Below are 20,678 nucleotides of genomic sequence, written 5' to 3' on the forward strand. Positions count from 1 at the left end.
GTATATAACCCATTTCTGTGTTACTTTTTGGTTGACCTGCACGACTAGTTTTATTTTAAACATCGAAGCTTAATAATATACAAATATTGTTTTTATTTACATGTCAATAGGAATGTGCTTGTACGGGTTGTGTTCCCACTTTGTATATTTCATGCATATTGGGACCGGATGACTGCCAGTCCGACGATCCGATTGAACAATTCTCTTACAACATTATTAACTTAAAAAAAATTCAGCAGATCACGTGGGATTGTAGACCAGAAGTATTACCAGTTGGCACAGGACGCAGATGAATATACTCATGTTCGAGAAATGACTCGCAGATCGATTGCACCCTGCCCCGTAACATTCGCAAACAAGTTGATAGCTGTCGCGCGAATAACGACCCCTGTAACACGGTTTCTCGTCGTTCCGCCATCTTGCGCACTCCCGTATCGTTATGTATTCCCGGGACTCCATAAAATAATCTGGAATTTCGTAAAGTTAGTGTCAGTAACGCCGAATTACTGGTCAACGCGTCGTAAAATAGTTTAACCATGGAATTACGGGAGTTGGATTCGCTTCGACTCGTTCTGATAATTATTTGTAATCGATCCAATACGAAGATCAAAGAGTGATCACAAAAGTCAAGATCGAGGATTATTATGAAAGAAAATAAGGAAAAATAATTAATTGAAGGTGTTCCTCATTTTATAGATTTAATTGTTCTATTACTCTGAAGATCATTCGATAGGTAACAATATTAGGAAACATTATGGAAATTGCAGTACGTGGATTTTTTTTATTCTATGATGATGTTTAAGTGGAGTAAACTTATTCTCACATATGGAAACGACTTTGCGACAGTATCGTTGCGATGGTGGACACGTTTTCAAATATTTAATATCTACTTTGTTCTGCGTGCAGTCATCGTCCTTCCTACTATTGCATTGGTAACATTTGATTGCCTTCGAGTCTGTTAATAATAAACATTCCATTAGAAACATTTATTATTATATCATATATTTGTTCGATCGAATTTTTACAGCGGGCATAGTTAACACTAATTTATCTAAACAATTGTGACGAAACTTTTCTTTGAAAACTCAATTAATATATAATTCATAAATAGTGTATGTAAAATTCATAAAAAATACTATTGCTTCAAAGTTAACAATTTCACTCACAACATATAATTATTTGCAATAGATTAGTTCAGAAAAACTTGTGTGAAATGATTCTAAATAATTCTGGTTCTTTTTAAGTATAAAGATTCATAAATTAACAATAAGTTTGCGACAAAAAAAACAAATAAAATGATGAACAGCCCACCGATTTAATGATCCAAAATCAGTAGATAACAGAAATACTTCGGATAAGAAGCGCATTCGTTTACCCTGCCTGTGATAATACTTGTTCGCTACTTTAGCCTTGCTCGTACAGAACGTGGTCTATATTCTCTACGATCGACAAGTACGGTATCTACATCGCAAGCCTTACCTGCTTGAAAAACGAAGAGGAACAACAATACTTGCAGGGTATTCAATTTTATCCGCATTATTCCGTTTGCATTTATATTTAGGAACTATCTATCATTTTCTAATCACTGTCGACGCGTGTAACATTAATAAACGATGCGTCTAAATGCTACGGACAACGCAAGATTTCGTACGCTTCTACGCCATTGCCTCCTCTGTATCCACTTAATCAAATAATCTGGAAAAGAAATACGATTGTGCATCGCGACTATAAGAACGACTTGATATATTAATTAGAAAAATTTGCGAAAGGTTACCTTTTTTTCCTTGAATTTGCTTCTTCCTTAAATTTGAGCTCTATGTTAATCGTTTGCTCGATTGAACGAATAAGAGAAATTGGCAGACTCGTCAATAATATCACTGAGATGTTTATTCGATCCAAATTTAATACCGTGTTACTCTTGGCGTGAATGCTCCTGCAGCATGAAGATGGCAAATAATATCGAATGGTATCGTTATTACAACCATTGTTCATACGTCGTTTAGATTGTACTCCGTAGAAGATATAATTTCGCGTAACATTTTCATTGATTATTTATTGATCTATTTATTTATTTAATTATTAGCCGATTTCCTGAGAAAAACATTTTATTCGACCGAAATCGAATTAAGAAAGCGATTGTATATTTCAGCATAATGTTTAACATTTTACAGTAGGTTTTTCTTAGTTATCATAAGATCGGAGGTGTTTATATGCAAAATAGTGTAATGAAGCGAAGAATAATGTAATGTCGAAGGTAATTGTTTTATTTAAATAGAATTTTAAGTAACATCGTGTTAATTCAAACGGCGGCATGGAAAAAATTTGTTATCTCCGCTGATAGGGGACATCCGAGTGCAAAGGGATAAGCTAGGAAATAGGTACAAGATATTTACCGAGTAGAATATAATCGCCGGAAGATGTGTCAGGGACTTACGATGTCGCTAAATACGTTAAATGCGACCTGCAATAAGCAATGCGCAGCGAAAATGAAATTGTGATTGTGTGATTCGAGATGAAGGAAGTATCATCGTTTATACATACACGTATCTGATAACTGTACAAAATAACATGTTTACTTTCATTAAAAAATAAGTTAACGATGAACACGATTTAAGAATCGTGTCGATTTTGATACAGTTAATACGACATCTGTTACCGATTATTTGTGCCGGAACAGTGTTAACATTAGTTGTGATACAAGAAATAAATGAAAAGGAAACTAGCAGTGATGCATTCAGGGCATAACTTGTCATTGGAATTTTTCTTAATTCTTTATTTGTTGGCGCGGAAATGAAGCCTTGCAAGGACATACATTCATTGCTCAAAGCTTCGTATTACAAATGTTCTATTGCATAACAGCGTGTATCCGTGTCTTGGTCGTCGGGCACATGATTTTTTCGGAAGATTAAACAATCATGTCACTGATTATTTAATCAGAAAACAGAAATACATAGTGCAGATGATTCACTGTTTCAATGAATTAATTAGTTTAACGAACTCCAGGCTTCTTAAGCCATCTTCATAGTTTCAAGATGTTAAATAATTAACGTGGTTTAAATATTTTTAACGATGGGGCATGATTACGGTTTATTTAAATTTAAATAACGTTTAAATAGCGTCCACATTTTATGTTTTGAAGCTTGGTGCTTTACGGAATTGTTACATAATTTTACAGGCATAAATCTGTGATTTTTACAATTATATTAGCGCATTTCGTATTTTCGTTATTTTTAATTTGCTCTTCTTGTAAAACATTGTTATTATTATTTATTATTTCGAGTTGATACAATCCATTAACCATGGTAGAAGTACAAACAGATTATTATAAAGATAGTAAAAGAGAAAATAATTATTCTTGAAATTGTCGTAATTCTTTCTGGCCAAATCTGTGTAAAGAATTAAATCGAACGATCAACAATCGATCAATGAAACATTCAGTACGACGCTTCTCCGATGAAAGGTAGCTTTAGCGCGACAATTTAACGACGAGGAGCGGCGGCAAAGGCCATTTTCTCGTGTAACATAATTCAGAAAATTGTACGACTCCATGTCGAAGACGAAACGAATTTATTATCCTTCGTCGCGGGATGGTACCCTCCAGCAATCCTTTCCGCGTACCGTTCGCGTGCGACTTATTATACGAGCTTCCATGACATTTCATGACGTTCAGTGTGTCACAGGAAAAGGGATATTATCCACTTAGCGTGTTCCAAACCACCACTTTACGCTCCATTTGAACATAAAGCTCTTCGTAACGCCCACGGCCTTCCCTATTTAACATGTAGCCCTGCTTTATCCGTCAAAACAATCGTACTTTTTGTTATCGTTCAATAAAGGCTCCCTTGCTTACATTGTATTGTCACCAACAAGTTAAGATCCGTGTTATTCTTTCGCCGCACAACAGAGTGCCAGACCATTCGGTGCGGACAATTCGCGGTGATGTGCTGTACCATAACCGATCCCGTAAACTGTAGCAAACTGTACTAATCTTCACGGTGGAATCGCGGAAAATTTTGTGAGAACTGTGTTCGACGTGGTCACCATTCGTGAACAAACACCACCACGAATCTGTCTATAAAAAACTGTCTCTACAAAAATTATTTGTCTATAAAGCTTAAAAGTTTAATGGACAATGTAATACTCGTTGTTGGATAAGTTATAACCTTTTTGTGACGAACTTCGTGCTTTTTTATTTTACTTTATACTTTTGACAAAATATTTTTCTGTGTACTTGTTTTATATTTTATTAGAGAATATATTGCAAAGATCTTATTATTAGTTTTCTCATTATATATATATATAACTGACCACAAACGATGGCTCTTTATGACAAATAAAAATTGTTTCCAAGAATTATAAACAACAAAAATCAAACAGAAATTTCATTTCTTGTGTATCAATTTCAATTTTTAAATTGAAATTAAATCTTTTCAATTTCCGTACTACTTGAATTTCGCTTTCTTATTTTTATCATAATGCGTAAAGTGCGTAGTATAATTTTACCGTACAAATAATTAAAAATCGTGAAACTCGCAATCGATAAATGTCAAAAATCTACAAATTTTTGCATCCTCCAAATCAATAGGCCCCATAAAACGCTATAAAATTCTATAAATTTGCCTTTTAAGCTCAGTTGAAAGGATTCTAAAAATTTTAAAAATTCTCGCAGAAATTTGTTTAAACTCGATACCGTTTAAAGAACTGTCCGAATATTTTCGTGGCCGACTGTACCCGAACCGCATTAAGAAGACAGGAGAAGTAGTCCTGGCCAGCGCATCGTACCATTATCCACCCCGTAGGGGGCGATTGCGTTGGCCGAACATACTAATCCCGTAAACGCAACAAAAAACGATCTACCGCGGAAATGCCGCGATAACCAATCCGGGGCAGCAGCATCCCTCCTACTGCTTATCAAAAATATTGATTCAGGCGTGCGGTGGGTACCCAGGTGTTACCTGTCGGCGGTTGGGAACGCGTCGGCCAGAATCGGGATTCGCGTAGGATCCGGGACACCTGTAAGATCAGTGGATTACCGTCGATTAGTATCGGTCGAAGGCCCGTGGAGTGATTTGTTGACAAATCTGTTATTCCGTGGTCGGTCCGGTCTCGTCGCGTCGCTCGATTTGCTCGCGGGCTGTTCCTCTCGGCGCGCAATCACGTATCCGCGGTTCTCTTGGGCCGGCGAGCATCGTTGCCTTAGTAGCGGGCTTGCGCTGCAATCGCATCGAGCGGCCAACAGCTTGAACAGTGCATCAGCAGCTCTCGGGGCCGAATGGTTGACTACGGCGATCCTTGATCCGGCCGCTTTCTCTCTCTTTCTCTCCCTCCGGGTTCTCACGAGCACCCTGAGCGCCGCCCGGTCGCGTGCAATCTACCACCGGTGACCGCGAGGAGGACCCCGTCGTCTCTCTGCTCGTTGAAGGATACCGAGATTGCCCTGCAAGGATATTACCGATAGCCAACATGAGCCGCGCACACGTCTACGCAGTTTGCCTCCTGTTCATTCTCGATTTTTATGGTAAGCGTCCCAGGCGTTGTTGTCTGGCTACCCCTTTGGTTCAACGATCGGGGCGGGTTTACGAGACCGCTCGCTATCGATCTACCCCCTGTACCCTGGTAGACCTAGATTCCCGCTTCAATCGCCACCCCGCGCGACGCTTAGATTCGTAAATTATTCCTTAGCGTCGACGTTCCCACCCAACGCTATCCCCTAGATTTTTACGCATTTTATACGCGTTACACCCTAATATCCGCCAAACAATCTCATTCGCCGACCCTTTCGGACGGCTCGATCGTGGTAGCCGGTCCCTTACGCGTCGCTGCCTAGTGTTCCATTTTATTGCAAGTGTTACCCGTTCTACTCCCTCTTCCATCGAAGTTCCCGCAGTTTCTACGCGAAACCACCCTAACAGATTTCTCTGGCTGCGCATCGGCTGTTGCCGAGGCCCATACGTCACCCGACTTTCCATCTCGTTCCTGTTTTCAATTTTACCCTACCTTATCGTCTCGTCTACTTGCCGTAATAGAATCCCTTGTCTTCTAGCTTATTTTATCACCTACTTTGCAAAATTAAATCGAGTCTCTTCCGGCTGTTTTTTCATTCGACATTCCTTCCTGCTTCTAAATTTTATTACATTTCATTGTTCTAACTGCTTCTTTATAATAAAAATTAGCGTCCTTTGTAGCACTCAAATGTTCAGTTGCAACCGAATGCCATACGTCACTTGTTATTCCATGCTTTCCCTATTTTACTATCTTATCTACTTTGCAAAGTTCGAGTTCTTTAGATTGTCTTTTATTTAAACAGTTGCTTTCTATTTCATTGCACCGTCTAATTCGTAGAATAGAATCAAATTTGTCGGCTGATCTCTCTCTCTCTCTCTCTCTCTCTCTCTCTCTCTCTCTCTCTCTCTCTCCTTCTCTCTCTTTCGCAGAATTCGAATGTCCAATTGAATATCGTGCTCTCGGCATTACTTTTTTACATGTTTCCGGGAATTTGTTGTATTTTACCGCACTCGTATTGTTTATCCGTTTACGGAAATATTGTGTAATGGTTATTGGGGTAATGAAACGAAAAAGAAGAGAAACGTATGATAAGATTTCGTCGGGCAATCAAATTAAATTTAGACAACGATGTTATGGCGACGAGCCTCGTTGCCATGCAACCCCAGCGATTAAATATTCCCACGTTCCGTCGACGTCGCGAGACCGGATCGACACGGAACGATTTCATTCGAAACATTTGCCGAAGAATCGTGACAGATTCCGTTGTTGTTTCGTGTACAGATTTTTTTCTTTTCCATCGATTATGCAAATCGCGGAGTCGCCGGACAAATGGCCGCGGTATCGATTTCCAATGTACACATTACCGATCGTGTAAACTTTACATCGTAAAGGACGCGATAGTATGTATTCCGCATAAAATGTATCACGTTACTTCCTCTGTGTCTCTAGGAGTGTCCCAGCGTTTGGCTATAGTGTTACAGCTGCGATTTATTCGATGGTACATATACCTGCAACGTTACTAGACAACGATGACGATACGCGAACCGGTCGGTGGATGTTTAAAAGAGCGTACTCATTGAAGAAAATGGGGGTATATTTAGCGTGTTGGCTGAATGCATCGGTGCAAAACGTCAGCGAGATCAATGACGACGCACTATGCGCAAAAGAGCGCGTAGATTCGTGCGAAATCCGTTTACCCCTACGCGTTACCTACCCTGCGGAACGAAAGAAAACTTCACCCTCTGAGTGTTGACTAAAATTAAAAAATATAGCAAATAACATTTATTTTCTATTTTGTAAATATCTATTTTTGTATTTATAAAATATTTGTTTGGTATTTTGAAAATATTTATTTCATACTTTTAAAATATTTATTTTGTATTTTTAAAATATTCATCTTGCATTTTGTAAATACTTATCTTGTATTTTTTAAATATTTATTTTGCTCTTTGTATATATTTATTTTATGAATCAGGTATTATCACGGTATACCTATGACAGCTCCCCAAGTGGTCGATATTTCGGACCACCATATTTGTAGTCCGTTATAGTCGAATCCCCACGGTTAACCTTACAACCGTGACGATTCCGTCCGATTATAGACAATTATCCGGTAAGATTACGACGCGTCGTCTCGGTTACTCAAGGATCCGCTGGTTTGAATCCGAAACTATGAATGATATCATAAACGATATTTAAAGTAACGCAGACGGGAGAGGGAAATTATCGTCGTTCCGTCTTTCTGGGGCAGATAGCTCCATCGATTTTTTTTTATTGCTCGCGGTTGTAAGAACGATGAACCTTTCTTCGGTCGGGCGGTAACTGAAAATCGTCCAAGAATAATGCTCGTCGACTGAGAAAAATGGCCGACGACTGATACCAAGAAAAGAAAGAAGAAAGGACACCTTGAGGAATCGCGTTATAAACGTGTCCGATGCTCGGTGTCCAACAGATTCGTCACTGTGATATATGATGACCTACATAAATCTGTTGGTGTGCGCACACATGACGACGTTTAGCCCCTTCAGTGCCGTCGCCGACTATGGTCGTCAGCGGTTGATGATAGTTGATGGCTGTCGACTACCGTGCCGTGGAGATTAAAACACGCGGAGTATATGCTGAATCCCTTCACAGAAATCGTTCGCCGGCCGTATTATCTCCGTTGACCCCTCTTATCAGCCGCTCGATAATGGTCGGAACCTTGTGCATCACGTTGTTACGAAATTGAAACTACACTTTGTGTACAATTAGATGATGATAACCGGACTGCGGAAGCGACCGTGCATCGGTGCAGTTCACGAGTCCGTCAAATTTGGCGCAACGAAATATACGAAATGTTCAGGACACTTCACATGCGACGACGCGTCCCACGCGGCGCATAAATGATGAAATTTCTCACGATTCCAGAAATTTAGACTTAGTTATCTCCATACTTCGTGTCGATAAAAAAAAATGACTGTGACCGTACTGTACGCAAACGCTTCTTTCGATCTAGCATTCGAAAACGTAAAATTATTGAACTGGGAATTTGCTACTTAGGATAAAAATGGATACACGAAACATTGGAAGCATTAAAGAAAAAAAAGAGTGTTACATTATTTTCAGCCTTTTAAATTTATTAAAATAGAAAATCGACCTTTATTTTATTTCAATTTATTGCACGTCAGGTGGAAAATTTTTATGTCATTTAAAAATTTGTAGTCTAGTAATTGTATTTATTATACGGATTGATTTATTTTATTTCTATTGTTAAAAGAAATTTTTGCAGGCAGCTCGTTTGTCGACCGACTTTTTAGAATGACTGTAATGCTACAGGTATCCACGCCATGCAGTGTTACTTGTGTAACAGTCACAATGACAGCCGATGTTCCGACGAAAAGCCACCGGATGCCCTTAAAACGGATTGCTCCGAACTGAAGAACGGCGCAAAATACACGATGTGCCGAAAGATTACGCAAGTCATCGAGTTTAGCGTTAATGGACGTAAGTAATACGCAAATTATTTCATTGTTGTTATATTAGAGAGGTGTTACGATTATCTTTTATGGAACGGTACACACGCGTATAAAGACGTCAAAAGGACGTCTTCGATTTATGTTCGTCGTGCGCGACCACTTTCGCTTGATCATAATAATCGATTAACTGGCAATGATAATTAATATTTAGTAATCATTGATTATTACCCTATAATAATCTGTAATTGCACAATGATCTATGGATGCGTAATTAAACGTAAAACGACGACGAATTCAATAGAAATCAGATACTTTTTGTTGACGCGGTAGCTGAAGTTCGTGTCACAATCTGACTCGGAGAGTGATCAACATTAACCCAGATTAATTCAGCTTCCTCATTATTCTATAGAAAGCAACCGCATACTGACAAGCACGTTACAACGGCGTGATTAACACAATGCATCTTAAGCTACAAGTTGCCTGATTTATCCGCCGCAATTTAACCGTTAGTGCAACTTATCTCTAACACGAGATTGCAGGCAATTCGTGTTTCAATAGAAAAGGAAATTAGCTCATACGTGTAGATAAATAATGAATTGATTCCTTGCGTAGAATGTTTTGTTAAAAAGAAATCGAAGTTGTTGAGAAGTTTTTAAAATAGTTGACGACCTCGCAGTGCTCAAACCAGATATATAAATAAATTAAAAAGTAATATACGCTGACCAGATTGGCAAATCTGATATAACGGCCGCGTGATTGCTCGCTGTTTAACACAAAATCTCTAAACACCGTCTCCTGCCCGATGGTTTATAAGCACTTTATATTAACACGTCGAGCACTGTGCTAAATTCGTACGACGTATCATTCGCGCCGCGTGGTTCATCGTTGGCCCGTGTCGTCGGTATCATTTCTACGTTCATTCGCAATAATTTTAGTACACGTAAAATCATAATTCACGAACGCATCAAATGTTTGGTCTAGTTGTCAGCAAGCAGAATTACGCGGCAAGATGAAATATCAAACTTGAAATTTCCTTGTTGCAAAAATGAATAGAAATAGGAAATCGTTTGTATTGTTCATAAAATTTATTTATACTGTGTCTACCTTATAAAAGCTGTTATAAAAAGATTGTAATCTCTTTTGAAATATAACAGCTATTTCTTAGCGTCGTCTCGGTCGTTAATTCCGCGTAATTCCACTTGGAAAAGAAAATGAAAGTTTAATTAAATGAATTAAATTAGACGAGGACAGTTCCGTTTTGACAGTGCCCTTATCAAAATTGTTCGGAAACGCGTGAGAGATCCAGCATTAAATGAACGATAAACTAATGCCGTGCGGCCGAACCCAATAAGAACAACAGGCGCAATTGAAGGCGGCCGCCGTTTCCTCTTTTAGCAGACTGTCGGAACAGTCAGATGCAGAAGGTCGAGCAGAAATTGCGGTTGGCTAACGCGTTAATGCCGTTTGATAAAGATAATCGTGGCAGGCGGCCGGATAAATGGCGATTACACGTGTTTCTAAACAGTTCCAGCTGACACTCGTGTAATAAGGGGCTGCGGATGGGTCGAGACCAACTACAAAGGGGTATGCTACCAGCGCAGCGGCTTCGGCGGCCGCCAGGAGGTCTGCTCGTGCTTGACAGACTTCTGCAACGCTGCCACACCGCTCGTCCCGCCGGCAAAGTCGCTGATTCTACTTTGTGTTCTGGGCAGCGTTCTGCTGGCATTCATCCGTAACTAGACCTAAGAGAAGTTTTACCATGCTCCCGAACAATCGACGAAAGAGATACGTTCGAGATCGTTAGTACATCAGCAGACAGCTTCGAACCTTGCATACTCGAGAAACAAGATGGGAACAGACTGACAGACAGGTCGACGGATACCGAAGAAGAGAAAAAACAGAGAGAGAGAGAGAGAGATGATAGCGACGATCGTTGTACCCTGGACCTCTCGCCTCACAGATAAAGAGAGAAGCGTGTGGAACGGAGACGAGGGAAGGCCACTTTCGAAGTGCAAACTAATCCGCATCTAAACTATAGAGAATCTTTTTTCCGTTTACATTCCGACAATCGAACCTCGCTAGCGATCTCGAAGCAATCGAGGGAACGGAGGATCCACGAACGGAGCCGGCGTTTTATTCGACGTAGCTCTAGAGCCGGGGTTTCTGCAGCCTCCTCCTGTCCGTTGGTTAACGATTATCGTAGCTTTAGAGAAAACCGTGCACGCTGTTCCTGGTTACCTTTGTCCGTCTTTTTTCAACGAAACGCATCAAGGACCGCGCAATAACGAGAACTAACAAAATTATTACTCTTTCCGCGAACACGAGATTCGAATCGTTAAAAGGGAACAATCGAAACACACGCGAAGCAATGGCGATGAAATATAGTTGAAACGCTGCGTGCGACGCTAAGAGAAAATCACACGTACACACACACACACGCGCGCAAACACAGAGAAAGAGACACACACATGCGCATGTTTATAAAAAGAAAATGAAATTTTGTCGTCACCGTGTAATGTTCGTTCATCCATCGTCACACGGGTCATCACCCATTCACGGGTTCGGTTCGACATCTCCGGTTTTTGGGGGGGAACGAGACGGGTCGATTGTTCATTGCCCACCGTTTCGTAATGGCGAACCGTGCAGTAATTCAGGAACAGTCACATTTTTTCGTACTTTTTGCAAACTGCGGCCGGCGATCGTTCGTTCGCCGTGCCGCGTCTATGTAACTCTTTTATCGAAAACTTTTCAACTGTAGGTGCTGAAAGTGTGGCGTCGGTCACATTGTGTTCATTCGACGATTTTTCTGCATAGAGCTTAAGAATGATAATACGTACGCAACGATTGCGCAACTTGTTGATGATCTTGTTGTAAACTGTATTCACGAGAACAACATCTGTACAATATGTTTTTTTTGTGCGAGACGAGGAAAATATATCAAAGTTGTCGTTGCGAAGACCCGTGGGCTTTATTGTTTTCCTTCAACCATGCTGCGAAATGCGCCCGAAAACGTGGCCCAACGCTACGTAACAGGTTGAATTGTATTATGTCTTCGTCAGGAAGGAACATAATTGTTAAACTTGATAATCCACTTCCGTAATGCATAGTTCGCGTTTATCTAAAGTGTTAGGATATGATATAATTGGCGGAAAATTGGAGACAGACTTTTTCCTTGAAAGTGCTACAAATTGCATTACCTCGGAAAATACTGGACAATTTTATAAATACCGAATCCTTCTCGAAGATTAACGATTTCAGGTGATTCCTTAAAAATTGATATACAACTTTCTGGTTGTTTCGTTTTGCTTCGAATGAAACTTTTTCAGTGTTTTCGGAGACATTTCGATTTTTAACATCATCGAGGAGAAACGTGTTATCGGTTTTCCAGAGAACATTTTTGGAAGCGATAAAGAATCTAGTATGAAAATAGATGCTTCGAGCTTCGAAATGAGCCTAGTTGCATTAACGTGGGATCATTTTTCAAGAAATTATAATAACTTAAATATCGACATATCATGTCACGTTTTTCTAAAAATCAAATTATGCGACGGAGCCTATAACTTTTTTTATTCAATTATTAAAACCACCGAAACGGATGGTATTTACTCGGAAGATTCATTATCAAATATCTGATGTAGATACATCTTAAAACTTGTCTTTTACCGATTAAGAATCGCTAAAGAAAAATTAAAGAATGACATCTCGTAATAACAGATTAAATTACTGTAGCGTACAGTAGTAATACTTATCCTTCGGTGCACGTCTCGATAATATTATTTCCCGACGACGGTGGTATTGTTCAAATGAACTGATAATAATAACAGTACCAGGTATATTGGAGTCGAAGCTGCTTGAACCGTGCGTCAAATTTTTCTCTCGTTTCATTGTTCCGAGCAAATCATTTTGTTGTTTCGTGAGCAGTCAGTGACCTGCCATTTTTCTTCACGGTATTCGTTTAATTCTCCCATTCCGTGTATTATCGTCGTAACTTCCCAATATGTACATACGTTTCGTCGTTCGTAAGAGATCTGAATCGGTTGCACGTGAAAGACAGTACGCGTTGAATAAGATAACATGTACATTTAATTAGCTAGCCGGGTGCCGGGCGAGGTGTTGGAACTTGGAAAGCGATTAATCGGAAGAAAAAAGAACTCGCGGGGATCGGTCCCTTAACTCTGACCCGAGAGTTTCCGCGTCGACAGTTTTAATCCGCGTCTTGTTTCTTCGTTCGTTCCTGCGTATTTCTTTCTGCAAGCTTGAAATGAATTCACATAGTTCCCTGTGGACGCGACGTTCCGTTCGATGCCGGTCCCATGCAATTCACGGAGCGCCCGCCGTTTGAACGGGACTCCGCCTCGCTCAGGAGAAACGAGAGACCGTTTCGTACAGCAGGTAAAATTCAAGCTATTTCAAATACCGAACGAATGAAATCGTGGCTAGGTTAGAAGCATGTCAATTAACAGCTGACACGGTGACTACGTTCGTTTCGGTTAGTTCGGTTGAACGACATCCGTTGGCCCCCTGTTCGATTATCATCGAGATAACACGTTCGCGCGCGTGGAAAATCGGGTAAATCGGGGGATCGCGATGAACGGAGACTAAGCGATTCGAATAATTAAGCAGACCGTCGTCTGGCCAGAAGAGGAACTTCGTGCCGGGGTTAGGGTGGATCATGCACCCTACAGCTGCACGATCGAATCGAACACCTTTGCAACCGTCGATACCGCCCACGTCCACACCGTCCTCCATTCTACATCCGCAGCAGCAGCAACAAATTCTTTATGGGCCCGTCGTTAATCCAATGTTAACCCTTCAACCATGCGGGACTGGCTTACATCCATCATGCGTCTACCCTGGACCACAACGTAACGCTGGCCCGCCTAATCCTGTTCCTTTGCACGTACAAGGTGTAAACCCGCGTTCTCCACGAATTCCTCGATCTTTCCATAAACAATTTACTACATTTACGTGATTCGAATCAATTATATCCCTAACGTTTGCAGTCGCAACTGTTTGTAAATTTTTATCTTCGGCAGAATAAGAGATATTAGCTAACATTGGGCGATTGTTAAATAAAATATTCAGGAAGTATTCAAATATGATAGTAATATATTTTTTAACATTTTTTCGTAACGATAGACAGTGTATTATTTTATATTGTATTTATTTAACGTATATGGAAGAATGATGTTCGCGGTTTTGATCAAATGTTTGTATTTAGTGATTGCGGTTAAGTTTAGCGCATCATAATTTGTTATTCGTTGAAAATATAAGAGATTGACCCTATTATTTCCTTGATAAATAGACAAAATATATTTTCCCACTTTATTTCGATGATCCTCGGTTTCTCCATTCAATATTTTAATATAATAGTTCCCGTACTAAAGAATAATATTTAATCAGAGTAATTTCTATCGATTAATATCCGAGGAAATTTTGTTACTGCTTTAGTATCGAAGACAACGATTGTTTTATCTTGACAAAACTATATTTCATTCATAAACGCGTAATACGTATGATATAGTATACATTCCCTCATTTTTAAGACGAGCGAAATAAATAACAAACGAAAAAAAATGAATTAAATATATTATTCCCATAATCTGTACCCTACGTGATAACGACAATTTTCAACAATTCTCCTACAAACCACTCCATGAATATAGGTAAAGGAAGCAGATGGCCACCGAAGAATAAACTCGTACGAAATCAGCAATACTGTCAGCAGCAGCAGCAACAGCAACAACAACAACAACAGCAGCAGCAACAGCAACAGCAACAGCAGCAACACATTCAGCAGCAGTTGCCCTACAGCCCGAAGCCCTTGGTCTTATACGATCAAACGGCAAACAATGCTCCACTTCCGGCGCCGACCGCTTCGTTTTTAGTAGCCTCGACGTACGCGCACGGCTCTTACTCCGGCGATCAGTACAACAACTCCGGCCTGGCCCTGCTACCCCAACCATACTACAAGCCACCGGATCTGCAGACGTATTGCCTGGTGCAGGACCAACAAACCGCGCAGCAACAGCAACAAGAGCAGCCGTTGCACGGCCCCTACTACAACATCTCGGCGACGAACACGTACAACCTGCAAACGGTGAACACGCACTCGACGTTTCAGTTCTCGAATCTGAGCCCGTACGGGCCGGCCAGTTTCAACAATCAAATCTCCGGGCCGGTTCAGCCGGTCCAATCGCCGCAGATCTTCCCAAAGCAGCCGGCGAACGTCGTGATCGGTGGCCCGCAAAGGGACAAGAGCGTTGCCCCGTCCGCGCACGAGGCGTCGACCGCGAAACGCGGCAAGGGCAAGGTCCCTAACAGCGCGGCTTGCTGCTGCATCGCGCCGGTCGCCACCGAAGGCTACGGGGAGTGGCCGTTCCAAACGATCGCCACCTCGGCGAGCAGTCTGTTCGACGCGAAGCCCGGGAACGATGAGGCCAACCAGGAAGCCGCGGGAGCGAGCCCGCTGGAGAAAGCGGGCTCGAGCGTGTCCGCGAAAGCGAAAGAGGATCACTATTCGGACGAGTCGTCGGCCAGCTTCGATTTCACCATCGAGGCCGAGAAAATGGTGTCGGCGCTGTGCAACACGTCCTCGAACGATCTCGCCAAGGAGGAGTCGAAGAACGGCAAGGCCAGCTCGGCGCCTCTGTTCAGCGGCGCCGGGGACACGATCTCGAACAAGAACGCTTGGTTCGCCGACTTCTGCGGCAGCTACAACAGCAGCTCGTCGATAGCGATCCAAACCGACGGGCCAGCCGCGGACGGCGCTCGATACCCCGAATTGATACGAAAGGTGGTGTACTGGGGATGCTCGGAGGCCGAGGCCATCCTTAGCACGAGCTGCAAGACGAACCCCAGGTCCGGCTGGTTGAAGAACCTCTCCGCCGCCACGAGGACTGCCATCACCAAGTCGTCGACCTGCTTCCCCGTGTTCGCCGGGAATCAGGTGTTCGTCGGCGACCTGATCAACGCCTTGTTGCGCATCAGCAACGGCTGGCTGATCCTCGACAACTACTTGAACAAGCAGCACTACCCGAGCCTCGACGAGAAGTACGACAAAGAGCTGATCTCCAGCTTCCAGATCTGGGAGAAGCACACCCACGAGCTGCTCAACCAGATCGTGCAGAGCTTCCTGAAGATCGGGGTGATCGGCGACGCGGCCGACGTCGAGCGGAAATCGTTGGCCAGCTTTTTTCCAGGTGACGTTTCCGTTCACACGAGCTGCGACTTGTTCGACCCGTCGTTGAGCGGGGGCGCGACTCGCCAGGAGTCCAACGGCAGGAAGAACGGGCAGGACGGTCCGTTCAACGTGGCTCAGTCTGTCGGTAGCCTGCGGAATCTAGAGCTGTACAAGCAGGAGAAGCAGGCGGCGCAGACTGAGTCGAAGCTGCGAAGTAAGTGGACTGTTACTGAGAACCTAGAGGCGACGAATAGCGCGAAATCCGTGCTCGATATGTTCCTAGGGCACGCGGAGTCTGGCATTCCGGCGAGCAGCAGGCTCCGACCGCGGGGCGGCTCGTCCACGGCGAAGATCGAGTCCGCGCCGCAATCCCTGAACGCGGAGTTTTACCATCTGAGAAGCAAAGTCCTCACGGAGAGCAACCAAGACTACTCGAAGCAGTGGACGTTCAAGGAGAAGAAACAGGAGCACGCGGAGAACGCGGCTCCGTCGCGCGAGAAACCGGACGGGACCTTTCGGGTCCAGCAGCAGGCGGACGACGGTTACGACAATACTTACGCGCAAAAGTGTTTGTCCAGAGTGGAGTCGTCGTCGTTCCTGAACCCCTCGATCAGCTTGGAGTCGGTCTACTTCAGCTCCAACAACGAGTCCGAGAGCTTCGATCCCAGCTACTCCGTTTTCCCGGCGTACTCGGTGGAGTATGCCGACAAGAACTGCCACCAGGCCCAGGCGAAGAAGAGCAACATGGATCTGGTCTACGTCGGTAAGTCGTCGACGAATCAGCTGGAGCTGGCCACCGTTCCAAAAGACAAGATGACCTTATTGAGTCAGATAGAGCCTAGCACGTCCGAGAAGTCGTCCGAGGAGATGACCGCTAACTTGTCCGCCTGGTTTGCGAGCATACGGAATTCGGACAGTAGGCAAGTGTCCTTCGTGAAGCTCGGTGAGACGAAGTCGGGGAGCGCGGGGAACATGGTGCCACGGCTGCCGTCGCGGCAGGACATCTCGAAGAACACGATTGACCTCGGCAACTGCATCAGGCAGCTGCAGATCGACGCGAACCGACAGTTCCAGACGCTGCAGAACATGCAGAGCATCCAGAGCGCCCCTTGGAACACATACAACCTGATCAACAACCGCGTCCAGGGGCCCGAGGAGTACGACAGCTCCGAAGACGGCAGAGTGTACATGAAGCCGGGCAGCTACAACGTCCCGAAAAAGAGACACCAGCGAAGATCGGCCCGTCGTTTGGACAACTCCGTGTCCCGGAACGTGGCGAGCGGACGCGCCAACAGCCATCGCAACAATTACGCCGGCAAGGACAAGGTGTTCTCCGGTCAGGCGGCGTCGGCGCCCGTGTCGCGTGCCAGTATCGCCTCTGTTGCCAGCAGTGCCAGCAATTCGGTCAACACCGCGGTGAAGCTGCCCTTCCCGGCGACCCCCATCGTGCCACCGCCTACATTTTCCCTGGAGAACTCGCCGAGAATTTTGAAACGTTCCGACAAGATGAACCATGCTCTGCCTCAGGACGTCACCTGGAACGCGGCCTGTGCCTCGGCTAAGATTCTGCTCGAAGCGTTGAACGTGAAAGAGGACGAGAACGTCGGCGGGAACGAGATCGATTCCAGAGATCGTGCCGAGGAGCAAGAAAGCATCGGCAAAGGGAGCAACGTCGACGCTGCACCGGAACCTGAAGAGAATCAAGAGAGAATCGAGGAGAACGTCCCGAAAGCGGTCAAGGGTGACAACGATGGTTGCAGCGGAGCTTCTAGTTACGAGGCGTCCGAGGACGACTCGGGATCGACCTGCCATTTTTCCCCTAGCATAAGCATCAACGAGGCTCTACAATCATCTGAAAATAAAAATGGTAAAGCATATTCGGATAATTACTTTTTTAGGAACGAACGAGGTATTCTCTTTTGACTTATTGACGTTGAAAATCATACTTAACATATTGATCAACCTAAAGCCTTGTAATTAGGGACTTAAAGCCTTCGAATTAGATTACGTGTTATCTAGAAGCCAACGTAAGATCGAATGTTAGTCGTTGATAAGAAAATAACTAATTATTTTAATGCTAGAAGAACGGAAATATTACTGCTTACGAAGGTGTCGGTCGATTGAGAAACAAACGCTTATGAAATACATTGAAAAGACAGATTCCGTTCCTCCAGTATTAAATCCCGCAATATTCTATGCAGCTGCCTGTTAACAGGTTTCAGTAAGATGAACGTAAAAACGGACTCGTGGTTAATCAGAACTTTGAACAACGCTAGCATGGTGAAGAAGAAACGGCGAAAGAACAGCGCCGACCCGCACAGCTCCGAGTCGTCGAACAGTTCAATGATAGAAGACGAACAATCCGTTCCCGTTTTATCGTTGACCACGTCCGCGACGACCGTCACGACGACCATAACTGTTAAAAACCTTCAGCAAATGAGCTACGCCGCGAAAGACGGGTGCAGCCCGAACGATCGAAAGCCGTCGGAGGAGGTGGTCGCCGGAAAGGCGACTTACTCCGAAACGGTGCGACGCTCGACACCTGTAACCGTGTCCCAATTAGAGAAGAAGGAGTTCGGCAAAAGAGGAAAATTGAATATCCCGAATTCGTCGTCGACGAACAGCGCCGTAGCGCCGATCTCCGGCCGCAGGTGTCCGAGAAAGGAGTCCGAGAAATCGTATTATCTCTCGCACAATAGACCGCGGAAATGTCCCGGGAAAAAGCTGTCGAAATGCTACGAGACCGACGAGCCGCAGATGGAGGAAATGACGAGCAGCAAGTCGAAATGTTCCCGGAACGACGCGGCGAAGGAGAACGCGTTCGGCCTGTCGCAATCCGCGGTTACGGCGAAACAGGAGAAGAAGAAGGAATATATCGGATGCATCGAGTTTTTGGATGGGAAATTCAGCGGCAAGGCTAGCGATCGAGGCTGGTCGGTGTGGTACAGCTCGAAAAGGAAGCAGAGTCTCAGCCCTTTGGTGCTGAGCAAACTGGAAACGATACATCGGACGGTTTGGCAAATGGACGAGGCGGAAGTCTTCAAGTACCCGTCTTCCGGAGACAGCGGCGGCAGCCAGTCCTCTACGTACACAGTTAGAATTTTTCACAAGATTCTTTAACTGACTTCGGAATCGCAGCATGGTAATTGTAAAATGCTATTGTAGATCGAGGACTACTGTAAGGTCATCAAAAGCCCATTGTTTCTTGAAACGGTCGAATACAAGCTGAAGAATCGCGTCTACCACAAGGTGGAGCATGCGGTTCGAGACTTTCGTCGTATCGTTTACAATTCAAAATTGTATCACAAGGTTCGTTCGCTCGTTATTACTTGTATGTTATAAACTCAACCTTTGTGTAGCCGCGTCATTTTATTCTTGATGCTATACAGGGTGTCCCAAAAGATACTTGCAACCGGAAAATAAAAGGTTCCTGACGTGATTTGAGGTAAACTTTTTCCTTAACGCAAATGCAATCCGCGACTTTGTTTAGAAATTATTGACGAAAAGCAATGACCAATGAGAAGCAAGATTAGCTGACACAAGGCAGCCGAGCCAATGAGTAGAACTGGGCCTCGTCTGCTCACCGCGCGCCAGCCGAGCTCGCTTCTCATTGGTCACTGTTTTTCATTATTCATTTGTAAACAAAGCCGCGGACTGCTTTTGCTCTTAACAAAAATTATTTTGGATGACCTCAAGAACCCCTCACTTCCACATTACGAGTGACTTTTGGGACAGCCTGTATAATACAACGAGATCTGCATCGGTCGTATCTGTCTGACAGTATGTCTGCTTCCTGTGTTAAAATATTAAACAGTGCCGATTGAATAGAATAAGAAAACGGAGTATACTTTGTTTATGATCATTAGTAATATCCTAATGCTACAATACAATATAAAACTCCAATATCGACACATTAAAGCAATGCAATTTACTACAAAACTGTATTTATTACTCGGAACAAATTCCTTTGCACACCAGGTGCAAGGTCACTTTTTTATACGGAAAAGAATACAACGAAAGTTGCGCAAAGGGTAAATCTTCGAACAATTTTATCAAAATGATCATTTTGTGCGCAGAATGACCATGATCGAGTTAAAACGATCGAGGCGTTATCAAAGAGACTGGAAGAGCTATTCGAAGAACATTTCGCCAGTTGGGACTTCGATAACATTAGCGGCAGTCCAAGGGATGTTTCGCCGGTGTCTCATCGATTCAAGCTGACCGGGAAGAAGACTGTAACCGGACGATACAGCAACGCGAAGAGAAGTCCGTCTTCCTCGATCGCTGAAAACGTTTAGTCATACACAGCTTCGTACGAATTATTGTGTGCCCGTAGTTCATCGTGACGCCTTGTCTACGATTCAATATCGCCATTAGACCGAAAAGAAGGACAGCCATTCAAATCGGAATCAGAACAACTCGACGGAGACGATGTTCGGTATACCTGGAACTCCCGTGAGAGTTTGTCATAATAACACGTTCTAGTCACGTCTCAGTTCATATATTTATTATCATAAGCGTTCTACGAGTTTCCT

At 43.5% G+C, this 20,678-nt stretch overlaps 3 protein-coding genes across 3 annotated transcripts; 2 read left to right on the plus strand and 1 right to left on the minus strand.

Annotated features, from left to right (window-relative positions):
- Positions 1-240: 240 nt before the first annotated feature.
- Positions 241-1,537, minus strand: LOC144471434 (uncharacterized). The gene is made up of 3 exons (XM_078183468.1): positions 1,480-1,537; positions 824-955; positions 241-467 (listed from the first exon to the last, which is right to left on the minus strand). Exons 1-3 carry the CDS (start codon positions 1,535-1,537, stop codon positions 241-243), a joined length of 417 nt encoding a protein of 138 aa, XP_078039594.1.
- A 3,449-nt stretch (positions 1,538-4,986) lies between these two features.
- LOC144471433 (UPAR/Ly6 domain-containing protein crok) lies at positions 4,987-11,916 on the plus strand. Its single transcript, XM_078183467.1, has 3 exons — positions 4,987-5,518; positions 8,821-8,988; positions 10,486-11,916. The coding sequence occupies exons 1-3, from the start codon at positions 5,464-5,466 to the stop codon at positions 10,698-10,700; spliced, it is 438 nt and encodes a 145-aa protein (XP_078039593.1). The 5' UTR covers positions 4,987-5,463; the 3' UTR covers positions 10,701-11,916.
- A 1,421-nt stretch (positions 11,917-13,337) lies between these two features.
- LOC144471444 (uncharacterized) lies at positions 13,338-20,441 on the plus strand. Its single transcript, XM_078183481.1, has 5 exons — positions 13,338-13,867; positions 14,627-18,010; positions 18,359-19,236; positions 19,309-19,452; positions 20,220-20,441. Exons 1-5 carry the CDS (start codon positions 13,633-13,635, stop codon positions 20,439-20,441), a joined length of 4,863 nt encoding a protein of 1,620 aa, XP_078039607.1. The 5' UTR covers positions 13,338-13,632.
- The last annotated feature ends 237 nt before the right edge of the window (positions 20,442-20,678 follow it).

The sequence above is a fragment of the Augochlora pura genome, chromosome 6 (genome assembly GCF_028453695.1).
Source record: "Augochlora pura isolate Apur16 chromosome 6, APUR_v2.2.1, whole genome shotgun sequence".
NCBI classification, from domain to species: domain Eukaryota; kingdom Metazoa; phylum Arthropoda; class Insecta; order Hymenoptera; family Halictidae; genus Augochlora; species Augochlora pura.